The following is an 11,426-nucleotide window of genomic DNA, read 5'->3' as shown; positions in this document are numbered from 1 at the left end:
ATAATTACCCGGTAATAACGCGGTTAATGCATAAAAATAAACAATATGTAATAAAAATTACATTATTTTTATTATTTTTATTTATTATTGTTTTTATTATTTTGGTGTATAGTGAGTAAGTGTGAGATAATTGTTCAGTGTTCGACTGATACGCGGCGAGCCAAGTGATTTCTGTACTACGTTGAATGTATCATTTTTTAACCTATGCAATTAAATGAACCACGTCCACGGATCCAACGGTTAATATGTATTTCACTGGTCCATTGTTACAACTTTCACCGAATTTTAAACAATGCAAGAAAACAAGGATTTCCTTGAGCTGCACTGAACATGTGCGTCGTTACACTCTCATGTAATACCGCAGCATAGCAAAATGCTTGGAAAAATTCGATTGTATCATATTTTTTATGTATACTGGGCAATTCCAAAAATGTAAATTTTTAAAAAGTCTTATGAATGTACTATTCTCCATCCGTTTTTATTGAAGTAAAAAAAAACTAACGACCAAAAATTTGGTAGTTATGCTATCCAAATAACAATCGTGTATTATTTATATTTTTATAATATCAATTATACGTGAAACATAAAAAATTTTAAATCATTAATACGATTAAAGAGTAGTATAAAAATTGTATTGTTTTTAGAAAAGCATGAAAATATAATGTATGTAATAATTAAAAATTAATAAAAGTAAAATAATTCCAGAAAATTGAATGAATTACGATAAAAAAAATGTCATGCTTAACCTTATAAAAACTATTATATTCTGGAAACACTACTACTATACTACACTATACTGCGAGAAAGAACTATCTAGAAATATTATCATAATGACGTTATTAACAGTTAAAATTTTTGTAAGATTATAAGAGTTTAAAATTGTTATATGGGTAAGAAATTAAGAAGACATTTAGCCGGTGTAGGATAAGATGAATGTACCAATTAATGTATCAACCAAAAAAAATAATTTATTTTTTAAATAATTTTGTTTTTAAATAATTTTGTTTTTAAATCGTGTAACTTAGAGATACTTTAATTAAAGTTACAACTTCTAACCCTAAGAGTTATATTGTTATAACAATCAATTCTATTAAAAACTAAATAATTCAGTTTAAAGAAATGAAATTTTTTATTATTACGTTTTACTGATTTCACACCGACTATTTGTTCTTGTAAATTGTCGCACGCAACACACAAGACGCCCACACTAATCTTTGGAACATAAACCTATACAGATAAAAATACGATTGGTCGGATGACATAATTTGAAGACATTGTTTTCATTCAAAAAATCCATATGAGTGACGCATTATTATATGTTCTTTCAGTACTCAACTTAACCTACTCAATTTTGTTTACTGTAACTGAAATTGATGTGTGCACAATTGTCGTGTGTAATCCAAGGCCGCAAATGAAATACGAAATAGAGAATAGTTTTGATTCACACATAAATCACCCTTTTTCATTGTGGAGCGATAAAATTTATATGACCCGAGATTGAGTTGGTAGTAATATGTACATACCTAAACACTACAACTATGTAGGACTTTGAATCGATGAAATGTTTGGCATAAATAACTTGGTTACAATTAGGGTCACAATGCACAAAAAACGAATTTTAAACATACTTAAATAACATTAATTCTTTTGATACGATGTTATTGATTTTTCGTTGAACTTACAAAAACTCTACAGGTTGTTACTAATAAGTGTTGTGTAGTAAAAAATGAATAATATATCGGCAAATTAAAGCGCACCGAATATTTTAAAATGTTTATTGCTTTAAAATATACTCATACAAATCTGTATGAGTATACATAAAGCTTAATTTATTACCGTGGATTAATTAATAATATCAAAAGATTGCCATAAAACACACGACCAACTTATAAAATGTTTAATTACGTTGTCGCGGAACGTTAATACTCAACATAAGCTATAAACACAATTAACTTTATTATTCACATCAATTAAATATTCAATAGACGTTTAAATTAATACTTTTAAGTATAGCTCAATTTAAAACTATTTTTTAATAAATTAAATGTTTGCACTTAGAATGTTAAATTCAATATGCCAAATTTCGGATCTCAGGTAATTTTTAGCTTTGAAGCAAAGCAAAGAAGGTATGTTTTTTTGTCGGAAAATTCTCAGCTTTCACAGAATTGATTTTGTTACTTTATGGGTCAAAATAATGCGATTTTAAACTAAACCTATTACCATCAAAAATTAAAAAACCCCTTCATTTTTAAAAAATAAAAATAAACTCAAAATACGTTACAGTAAAAACGGCATTAAAAAAAATGTTTTGCATTTTGAAACTGCTATAACTTTTTTTTAATATATTGATACTAATAAACTATTAATAGAATATACTAGTGACAGTAAGGTTTGTTTTGATATGCTTTTTAAGAAAGACCGAACTACAGGAAAAGTTTGCAACACACCACCAACATATACAAAACAATTTTTTTTTTAACTCAATCTTTGAAAATGTTCTTAAACGTTTGTGGAGTTCAAATTTATATCAAATTAAATCTTTTTAAGAGTAATTTATGATGAAAAAAAAAAATAAAAACTTTGTGACGATATTTTTTCTATGAGTTATTTGATTTTTAAAGCCAAAAGCAATATTGTTGTAAAAAATCGTCACTTTTTTTCGTTTTGCTATAACTCTTTCAGAATAAAAATGGATCCTAATGAAACTTTAATGGAATATGACAGAGACAATAAGCTATTTGAGTTTAAAATCCCAAATCACAAAATTTCGTCAATTTATTTTTTTAAATTTTTGAAATTAACTACACTGTAATAAACTATGTTGACTTATACTAACAATATTTAATATAGATAGTTATATATCTATATTGTGATAGAGTTATGAATAATTAAATTTCGTATTGTTGAACATTTTGGATAATAAGAATGGTTTTAAACATTGAAATATGTATTGAGAAAAGGACTAAAGAAAACGAAATTTATAGTAGTGTACTTAATAAATCACAGTGTATATTTTTTTTTATTTTATTATATTAACTGAAAATTAATATAATTTAATTTATTTAAGTTACTAATTAACATTTACCCTGAAATAACATAGATTTTTATAAATATATACGATTGATTAACAAAGAAATTATTAAACAAAATACAACCAAACTTAATAATGAAAATTAAAAAAAAAGTATGTAATCGATCATATATTTTGGAAGTGGAATATGTTTTAACGAAACTTGAGCATCTTGTCTATTTTGTTGATTTTGGATGTAAATTCTAGTATTTTTATAATCGTCAGGTTCAGGACTTTCCATATTATATATTTCTGTGTATATATTAGAACTGCATAAACGATCTTAAAAATAATTAAAAATAAATGTTATAATAATTTGTACATCTCTGCAATATAAAAATATTCTATAATTATAACAATATAAGTTATTATATTAAGTATTATATATAAGTAATTTTCTTTAAAATCTAAGAAAAATATACATGACATTTTAGCTTTACATTTGTTCAACATATTTAGTTTTTGAAATAATTAATAACTGGTAATTTACAAAAATTACATAGTAAACACTTAATAATAAAAAAACCCAACCTAGCACAGAGTGTCGCAGCTTTGTCAGATAATATCTGACAGTGATTAAAATACTACCATAAAAAACGCTCTGATGAAAATCTGTAGATACTGTTTAATTTTTAAAAGAAATTATTAAATTATTCGAAAAGCAACATGTATCCTATTTCCTTTTTATAGCCTGTTTACAAATTTTATGATTTTTAGTATAATATCTAAATAAACATTTATTAAAGTAATTAAATTTAGTATGAAATTGATATTAAATAATTTAGTATTGTAAATTTTTCTGAGAAATTATAAAAAGTTAAAAATTTGTTGTATACAGAGTAATTTTTTTAATATTAGCCACTTGATTTTAGTTTTAATAATAATTATATTAATAAAATTCTTTTTGGTATTTTTAAAATTTTATATATTTCTCTTAAATCGAGTAGCTAGTATTAAAGAATCATTCCGTATATAACAACTTTTTAACTTTTTCTCTGTAAAATTTACATTACTAAATTATTTAATACCTATTTCATACTAAGTATAATTACTATAAGAAGTATTTATTCTTGTATTATACATATGAATCATTTAATGTAAATTTTATCCACATAAAATGTATATAAATCTATGAATATCACCGTAGTCTTCTGTTTATATGGTATTTTAAACCGAAGTAAAAAAGTATGTCGTATTACAGGGATATTTATATACTTTTTACAAAAGAACTATATTGTTACATACATTTTCCAATAAGTTATGGCATTTTAGAATTAAAAAAATAAAATAAAAAAAAAAAATTTAATAGAAGAGTAGTTTGTTTTTTAACTATTGCTGCCATATGCAAATAAAAGATAAGGTGTCGGGACAAAATACTTTTTTAACTTATAGTACTTAACATTAACTTATATTATTAAATGTAACATATGTTTAAAGCTTGAAGTATTTTCAGATCATTTTCAAAAGTAAAGTTAAAAAAGTTAACATTTCTTAGAAAAGTTGCTATTTTGAATCCTCCTCTGTTGACAAGTAAAAATTCAGATTTTCAAAAAAAATGTATCAAAAGAAAGAGAAATATCTTATATTTATATGAAAAAAAATAGTTTTGATAATTTTATTTTTCAAAAAGTTAAGACAGATTAAAAAAAAAATCCAACCAAACCATTTACAGAAAACAAAGGAAATTTGTTCAATTTTTTATGGAAATGTCTCCAACTAGATACGATTTGTGATCTTTTGACGAACCGTTAAAATAAATCGGTTAGGTAAGAGCTGAGAAAAAGTGGCGACAGACATAAATCACACTAAATTTATACCTTCTTAGCTTCGCATGTAAGCTAAAATTAACATCATTGAAATTAATTTAATGGAATGTCATAATTTTAATAGAGTTGTATAATTTACAAACGTTGGGACTAGTTTAACATGATGATTTTAGGAATAAATAAAATCGAGTATTAATGGTAATTTAAAAAAAAAAAAAATTAGTTAAACTTTTAATATAAATTTGCTTTCGTATTTCATTATAGTTGAGACTGTGTCACAAAATATTGATGATTAATTTATGTAGATTTATATTTTTAATGTTTATATAGTAAATATTAATCATAACAATAATGATATTTTAAAAAAATATACGTAAAACTCGAAAGAATTATAGGCTTTTTATAAATACTTACATTAATTTTTTATTTAAAAATATTTATAAATCAAATTTGTATATTTTTGGCATATGTGTTTTCAATCTAAACTACCTAGTAATATCTGGTTTTAAATTTTAAAAATAGCATTCAAAGAATGTTTAGAAAATTTGGAACTTACTTATCATAGCTGATTTGGGATTCAAAATCTCTTTACTAGTAAGTACAAAGTATAAGAAATGTATTTTTCGAGTTTTATTCACTATATTAAACGATTCCTTGTATTTCTCCAATTCAATTAAATATTTTGAATTATCATTAACAAGTTGAGCGAACGCATTATAGATTTGTTCAACATTATCATCATTCAGTATAACACTTACTATTATACCACAATAATTATGTAATATATTATGATCCAAAAAGCTCTTCGAAAATGTCGTTATTTTTTTCACCATATTATGAAATAAATTATGTGATATATCGTGTGCAATAAAATTTTGTAAGTCAATACAAAGATCATCTAAAAAGTTTTTTGGTTTTAATTCGAATAGATTTAGATTATTGAAATATTGAATCTGTTTAATTATTATAGCACAAGTTTCTATAATGTTGACATTGATTTGATCTAGTATATTATTACCTATGTTATCCTTTTTACATTTATAATATCCACGAAACTTTCTAAAAAATGTAACATATATACGGACAAGTAATAAGGTTAACCGAAAAGTTGTTGCTAGAACTAGCTCTTGAAATCCTTCTAATTGTTTCGAATCAAAATTGTATTTTATGTAACGAAATATGTCAGAAAGTGTTAAATAAGTTTCATTGGGACACTTATATTGAAGTGGTGCAAACCTAATATAATCTATAACGTTTACTGGCCGTTGATCTCTTATTTCTGAATATTTTCTATGTTGTACACCTGACATGAGATTTCGTTCGTCAATTTCTTGCTGTCCCATCATCATGTCGTAGTACAACAATTTTTTTGGATGAAAATCCCAGCGAGAATCATTATCCAATGCTAATTCCAATATTCTAAATACTTCACTGTGTTCCAATTTGAATCTTTCGTCTTTAAGTCTCAAGTCGTCATTAATAGATAATCTATTTTTTAGTTTTTCTACAACTCCCGGGAGAAATTTAATTCTATAATCTTTCTTTTCATTGAATTCTGGGCAATTCGTAAACACTTCATCAAAAGATACATCTGAACATATACTGCTTATATAATATGCCAACCGTTCTACTATTGCTTTATGCATCATCAAAAATCCTTCTAGTAAATTTAACTTTTTATCTGATTGATCAAACGTACCATTTTTATTTTTAAAATTCAACTCTACAGATCCTGAAACATTATTCAAGTATAAATTTATATCCATTAAAATTTCTGGATAATTTCCCCATTCTATTGATCTTAGAGCTTCTAACATTGCAATAACAATTTCACCGTGAGATTGTATAGCTCGTCCATACGTTTTTAAATCACGATATGAAATAATTGTTTTGTCTTCTTTTAATTTTAGCAAGTACTTTTCGTTGTGTTTAAAATAATTTAAAATGTACTTTGAAAAATTACAATTTAATTCCTTGTATTGTAATGCTGTGGAAAAATTTAACCAAAGTACGAATAAATAAAATATTTTACACACAGTCATTTTCATAAGAAAATAAAATAAAATTACTATATGCTTAAAAAATCACATTTTTAACGATACAGCATTTGTATTTATGTCAATAAGTGTAGAATTTAAATTTAAAATGTAGCATGATGTCATGCCTAATATTAGTTAAGTAAATATCTTCATATTGCATAATTAATCCACAATCCTACCGTTTAATTGTTAAAACCTCTCAATCAAAAAATATGATAACAAAATTTCAAAAATTCTATTAAAAACATTTGAGTGAAAAATTGATTCTATGACTTACCACCTAAAATTTTTTTAAGCTGAAAATCAATAATATCAGTTTGATAACTTCATTAAACTGATTCACCATTATGAACTCGGAATATAAAATTTATTATTTACAATTCGGAAAATATTTTACTGTTAACATAATTTATTGAATTCATTGTCTTACTATATTTTTCACATAACGTTTGATAAATTTGCCTAAGCGATATTTATGTCAGGTTATGATGTTAAGCAATTGCGATGGAACGCCCTTCGGCTACAAATTGTGACGCTATTAATTATGGTTATAAGTTTTAAACAAAAGGGCTGGCGATTTGGCGAATAAACAAAACTTTGCAGTGGGCTTATCCTCACAACGTGTTTCCGGTTTGAATTATAAAGGCTCCTCCGCCTCTCAAACGTCTTGCCGCAACCGTCGAAATCTCTCCGGTTACAGCCATCAAATCTGTCACGTTCTTGTTTTTCATCGGTTGCCCACGCAACATTCGACTATCTTCTGAGGGTAAAGACCAGCCGAAAAGAGTGGCGACCAAGAGTATAAAAAGTTACACTCAACACGTATGTGTTTTACTTACATATGTAAGTAAATAATAATGCGCTTAATAATACTACGACTACGATTTTCACAACACACGCATAAGATATTCTAAATAATACAATATTATATACACAATAATAATAATAATACATAACGCTGTATAATACGGATACTGACTGACAGGGTGGTCCCAGACAATGGGTTTTTGTTTAAGGACCAAAAAGGTCATCAATAACACCGGAGCGTATGTGTGCGTACAGTCATCGACGACGTTGGCGACGAGGGTAATGTTCGGCCAAGAACGCCGCCTCCATTATCGAGGAGGTGAACTGCCACACGGGCAATAATAGTCCTCAAATGCCAATAATAACAATAATACTAAAACACTGTTTTACATGAGGTCTAAGGTTTGTAGTTATGTGCCATTTGCCGGGATTGTCTTGGTGTGTGTGGAATTATACACACGACCCGGTGTTGTTGTCATATTTATTTCTTATAACCATAAAAAACCGACCGTTAACTACTAATAACTTATCTAATAATTATCTACAAAAATGTTTAATGTGCCAGTATTACACAGATATTTGGGAGTCCTCTACAGTAATCGGCACAAGTGCGCGGTCTACATACTATTGTCAATAATTTAATTTAAACTAATCATTTAAAAAATATTTTATCTAAATTTCTCGATGAAAAGGTAAAGAGAGACTAAATAACAACAAAATTATTATTATTATTTGTTTTTAATGCAATATTTATAACCTCGTTATATTATTTTGTAATTAAATGTTTTTTAAAATTCAGTTTTGAATATCACATTGTCAAAATAAGGTGCTAAATTAATAAAACTACACATAGACGACGTTTTTGTACATTTTGTAAGTTCACATTTAAAGTAATTACTGACGATAACTAATTTAATGTACTTTTAAACTCTTTAAGACCAAAATTTTAAGTTTAATATTATAGTCAAAACCAAAATAATAAAAATACACAAATAAATTCATTTATTGACTCCATTTTGAGAATAATTGAACAATCGAATATATAGAATTAAGATAACGGCCGATGCCCTCCTATTGGTGGTCATCTATATTAATTATACCTGAAAGTCATTCACTAAGAATAAGACAGGCTGTTAAAAGTAAAAAATAGTTGTTCTGTTTTAAATTGTAAGTATCTTTGTAAATGTTTAACTGTTACTTTAACACACAGAATGGAATGTAAAAAAATAAAATAGAAAAAGCGGAGAAGCTTCATTCCGACTAGTAACTCTTCAAATTGAGTGCTATTTGATCATTTATATGTAAATGGATAAATGTTACAAATTAAAATTCTATGTGTTTCATGGCTTTGAGCTTTATTTGTGTCTTATGTTCCGAGTTCCTCCATACAAAAGTTATTAAAAAGTTGCCCAATCATTAAATCGTTATGGAATTTAACATACAGTAAAGTAGACAATTTAACTCTATTAACAGTAGATATTCAAATGTATTACAGTGTTATAAAAAATAAACAATTGTTTTGTTTTTTAATAAACGAACAAAATTAGTTAAATACAGTTTATTAGAAGAGAATTTAACGGAAATCTAATTGAAATATCTCTTAAGGAAAATAATCAAATTATAAATTATAATACAAAACCATGTGAAATTAATTTGGTTTAATATCAGTCAACAAAATCGTTACGTTTTGTAAAAATCTCAACTGAATTTTCACATCTCATTAAAATAAAATAAACTTTTTATCATTTTTTGGGTTAATAATCAAAATTTCCATTTAAAAAATGATCACATTTTCAATATAGCGACATGATTTTTGAAGAAAAAAAAAATTACCTATTTGTAAACACTTGAAATATTTATATATCAAAAATAATATTAATTATTTCTGGGTTGAGCACAATTAAAAAACGAAAAATATCTAGTAAAATGTTTTCTTAACAAGTTTTCTACAACAATTCGATTATTACTACGTTCTAGTTATTACCAACTATATTGACCTATTAGATTAATTATGTAATCGTGTGTTTGTTGTATTGTTACAACGAGTGACTGTGTAAAACTGGTTCTCTTGAGAATCGTTTGTTCATTGTTAAAATATACATATAATTTTATGACAAACAATACATTTCTATTTCAGTAAAACGTTTTGATACTTGTTTGTAGCATTAAAGTTTATTTTTATTGAAAAATCAGAAGTGACTCGCTAACATAGCATAACAATAACCTTAGTAATATAGAAACTAATTGCTATTATGGTCGCGAGGTCTATTGTCTATTATCGTGATTTGTTAGTACTGCTGCAAATGAATAGTTTGCATGTTAATAAAACAGATTTTAATTTCATATAATAAACGACCGTAGACCGAGAACTTTTAATATTAATGGTTTTGCTCGACGACGTTAAAAATATCATAATATTTCGAGAGAGACAGTTCGTTCCGACTGATTCTATCCGATAGCCGTTATAATTATAGAAATAAGCTCGGCATTATCGACAAAGGCGTTTGCGTCATTGATCACTAAAATAGATACATGAGGTATTTGCGTGAAGTGCGTACAAAATGAGCTGCGTCAATTCATATCATTGGCGGCGGTTATCTGTACATTGTCGAGTCGAACACAAACCGTTTCACATGACAGAATAAATGCAGTGTACATCACTCGAATCGGTTTACATAACAATTAAGCTTTGATTCCTCAGCGACCTTAAAAGTCCAATTAGCATGTGACGGAGTAGGATCGCACGAATGTATTTCCAACGTGACTTGTTTCTGGGGCTCAACAAGAGAGGCTCGTGATTTCATCGAAAGCAAAACGATCAAATTTGTATAGCCGAACAACATAAAGATTAGCGGTGTGATGTCGAAAACTGTTTTTGGCGGTATTTCGATCGTGAGCGCCGCACAGCCGTTGGAACGAGGGGGAGGTGAGATGGGGTACAATAAACACACACACACACACACACACACGTCTTTAATGTACACGTCTTGATTGAATTCAATAACATAATTTGTAGAGACTCTCGTAAACCAAAGCCACTCGGTGTACCAAAGGAAAACGACGCGGCACGTCCGATGATCGTTTTTGGAGACGTTTTTATTAAATTGTTTGAAGCGTCCGGTCGGCGGTGAATCCTTTTCGAGAACGGCAAACTGTGGCGCCAAAAACAATACGATTTTTCGAAGGTTCGTTAACACGGTAAGAATTTAAAACAATGCCAACACAATCCACGTTGGAAAATCACTGCAACGAAAGTAATACACGTCGTTTTACGCGCTGAAATCTATCCCAAATTCGGCTTCGTATCATCGCACATTGCAACAAAACACATGTAAATACGCGTTCTCTGTAATCTTGGCGAGGTAACCGACTCGGATCCGATGAATTTTCACCGAACTGAATCCCGTGCAAAACGCAATCCACCACATGCATAATAAAACCATTGTGCACATTTCTGCTGGTCTATTGTGTGCGCCTATTATATTTCACGTATTGCAAAAAACAATGCATTCAAGAGACGCGCTACCGTTGCCACTGCCCCAAACGACTTCTCAGATAAACCGTTATGATTTTTTTTTTTTTTTTTTTTNTTTTTTTTTTTTTTTTTACGGTCGCACAGGTACGTTGCGCATATCCGGCGGCGACATATCACAATAATAATAAATACATTTGCATGTACGCGACAACGGATGGAAATAACTGTAGTAGTAGAAACAAATAGTGTCGCACCAATAGCAATACAAA

At 27.6% G+C, this 11,426-nt stretch overlaps 1 protein-coding gene across 1 annotated transcript; it reads right to left on the bottom strand.

Annotated features, from left to right (window-relative positions):
* Window positions 1-2,994: 2,994 nt before the first annotated feature.
* Window positions 2,995-6,924, bottom strand: LOC126894861 (uncharacterized). The gene is made up of 2 exons (XM_050666162.1): window positions 5,393-6,924; window positions 2,995-3,352 (listed from the first exon to the last, which is right to left on the bottom strand). Exons 1-2 carry the CDS (start codon window positions 6,882-6,884, stop codon window positions 3,174-3,176), a joined length of 1,671 nt encoding a protein of 556 aa, XP_050522119.1. The 5' UTR covers window positions 6,885-6,924; the 3' UTR covers window positions 2,995-3,173.
* Window positions 6,925-11,426: the final 4,502 nt, after the last annotated feature.

Source organism: Daktulosphaira vitifoliae, unplaced genomic scaffold (genome assembly GCF_025091365.1).
Source record: "Daktulosphaira vitifoliae isolate Bord-2020 unplaced genomic scaffold, ASM2509136v1 Scaffold_1, whole genome shotgun sequence".
Taxonomy (NCBI): domain Eukaryota; kingdom Metazoa; phylum Arthropoda; class Insecta; order Hemiptera; family Phylloxeridae; genus Daktulosphaira; species Daktulosphaira vitifoliae.
This window is presented reverse-complemented; position numbering and strand designations above follow the sequence as displayed.